This window comes from Aplysia californica, unplaced genomic scaffold (assembly GCF_000002075.1).
Source record: "Aplysia californica isolate F4 #8 unplaced genomic scaffold, AplCal3.0 scaffold00418, whole genome shotgun sequence".
NCBI lineage: Eukaryota > Metazoa > Mollusca > Gastropoda > Aplysiida > Aplysiidae > Aplysia > Aplysia californica.
Genome location: NW_004797688.1, coordinates 622509 through 623789, shown reverse-complemented (window position 1 = coordinate 623789; position 1281 = coordinate 622509). Strand labels below are relative to the sequence as shown.

General features: G+C 42.5%; 1 protein-coding gene across 1 annotated transcript in view; it reads left to right on the top strand.

The window, feature by feature from the left end:
- LOC101856280 (nidogen-1) overlaps window positions 1-1281 on the top strand; it is a gene marked incomplete in the record, with an annotated part of 55301 nt that overhangs the window by 43608 nt on the left and 10412 nt on the right. Inside the window, 1 exon segment of the mRNA XM_005104399.3 lies at window positions 154-279. Within this exon segment, the coding sequence (XP_005104456.2) occupies window positions 154-279 (126 nt within the window).

Genomic DNA, 1281 nt, shown 5'->3' with positions numbered 1-1281 from the left:
CCCCCGCTCTCTTCATAAATGACTCCTTCGATTCAATTCTACGTTCGACTCAAAGAGGAAAGACCTAGTTTCCGCATCGGCTTAGCGTGGTCCTCCCCCACCACGGGGCTGATTTTAAGAATAGGATCACTGTGAAGATTCTGAACTTTGCAGAAGTGAACGACTGTCGTCGAACCCCAAGCATGTGCGGAGAGAACGCCGAATGCGTCCAAGGAACAGAAGAGGCCTATGTCTGTGTCTGCAGTCCTGGCTTCAGAGGAGACGGTGGCACTTGCAGTCGTGAGTATAACTTCTCAGCTCCACCAAGGACTACTATTACTACTATGTAAGGATGTTCATGCCTTGGCATAAAATTGAGTTTATGTATGCCTGTGATACAATAAGGGCACTCTCAGAAAATGCTCAAGGATTAATTTAAAACGTTCTTACTTCTAATAAGTTGGTTTGGGGTATACAAAGAGGCACTGCTCACCAACAAGAAGGTCAACACCCCTGAGCAGCCTCTGGCACCTCACCTCTACGACCAGTTAAACTTGTATGATATTTTTGCTGAGCATAATTTGCCCTCTTTCTTCCGTTTTTTCTGCTTCTTTTATTTTTCTACTTGGTCAATGGCATTGTCCTTGAATTTACACGCCTGGGTGTAGTAGGTAGTCAAACTGACTCTGATACAACCCAACCAAAGTAAGACTGGCAACCCTGTAGTCCAGGTATACACTAACTTCTATGTGAGAGCTGTAATATTGATTGAAACGACACAAGATGCAGATTTGATCCAAGAAATAAATAATGTTTCGGAGCCTCGCTTGCCTGGAGAGTTTTCGAGATCCCCTCTACTTTAACCTTTGGTTGTAAGGGGACTGAACGTCGTAATTGTGGAAAATTGAGATGATCAACAGCGTTTTTTCTTTTTCATCTCTCTTTGTAACTATAACAGGCCTACTCCCTTGGCTCGAGTTTAACAGAGGGCTTCATTATAACTTTCGTTAAATGAAACAAAGGTACCAGTCCTTAAGGAAAGCTTGAGGTATTGTATACTGACGCCCCGAATTCTATGGGAAAAGAGCAACATTGTCCAATGTAAGATGAAGGCAGTAAAAATAGCAAACAAAATACACGATACACATCTCTTCTTTGAACCTCTATAATTAATCAAGTTTTGATCAAGCAGGTGTTCAAGAGACAGCGCCTTTTGAGAATCCACCAGGAGTATGTTAGAGTGAAAGTAACCCATTTTTTCTACCCAACCCTTCACATGCACTTTTTTTTCATAGTCCCCCC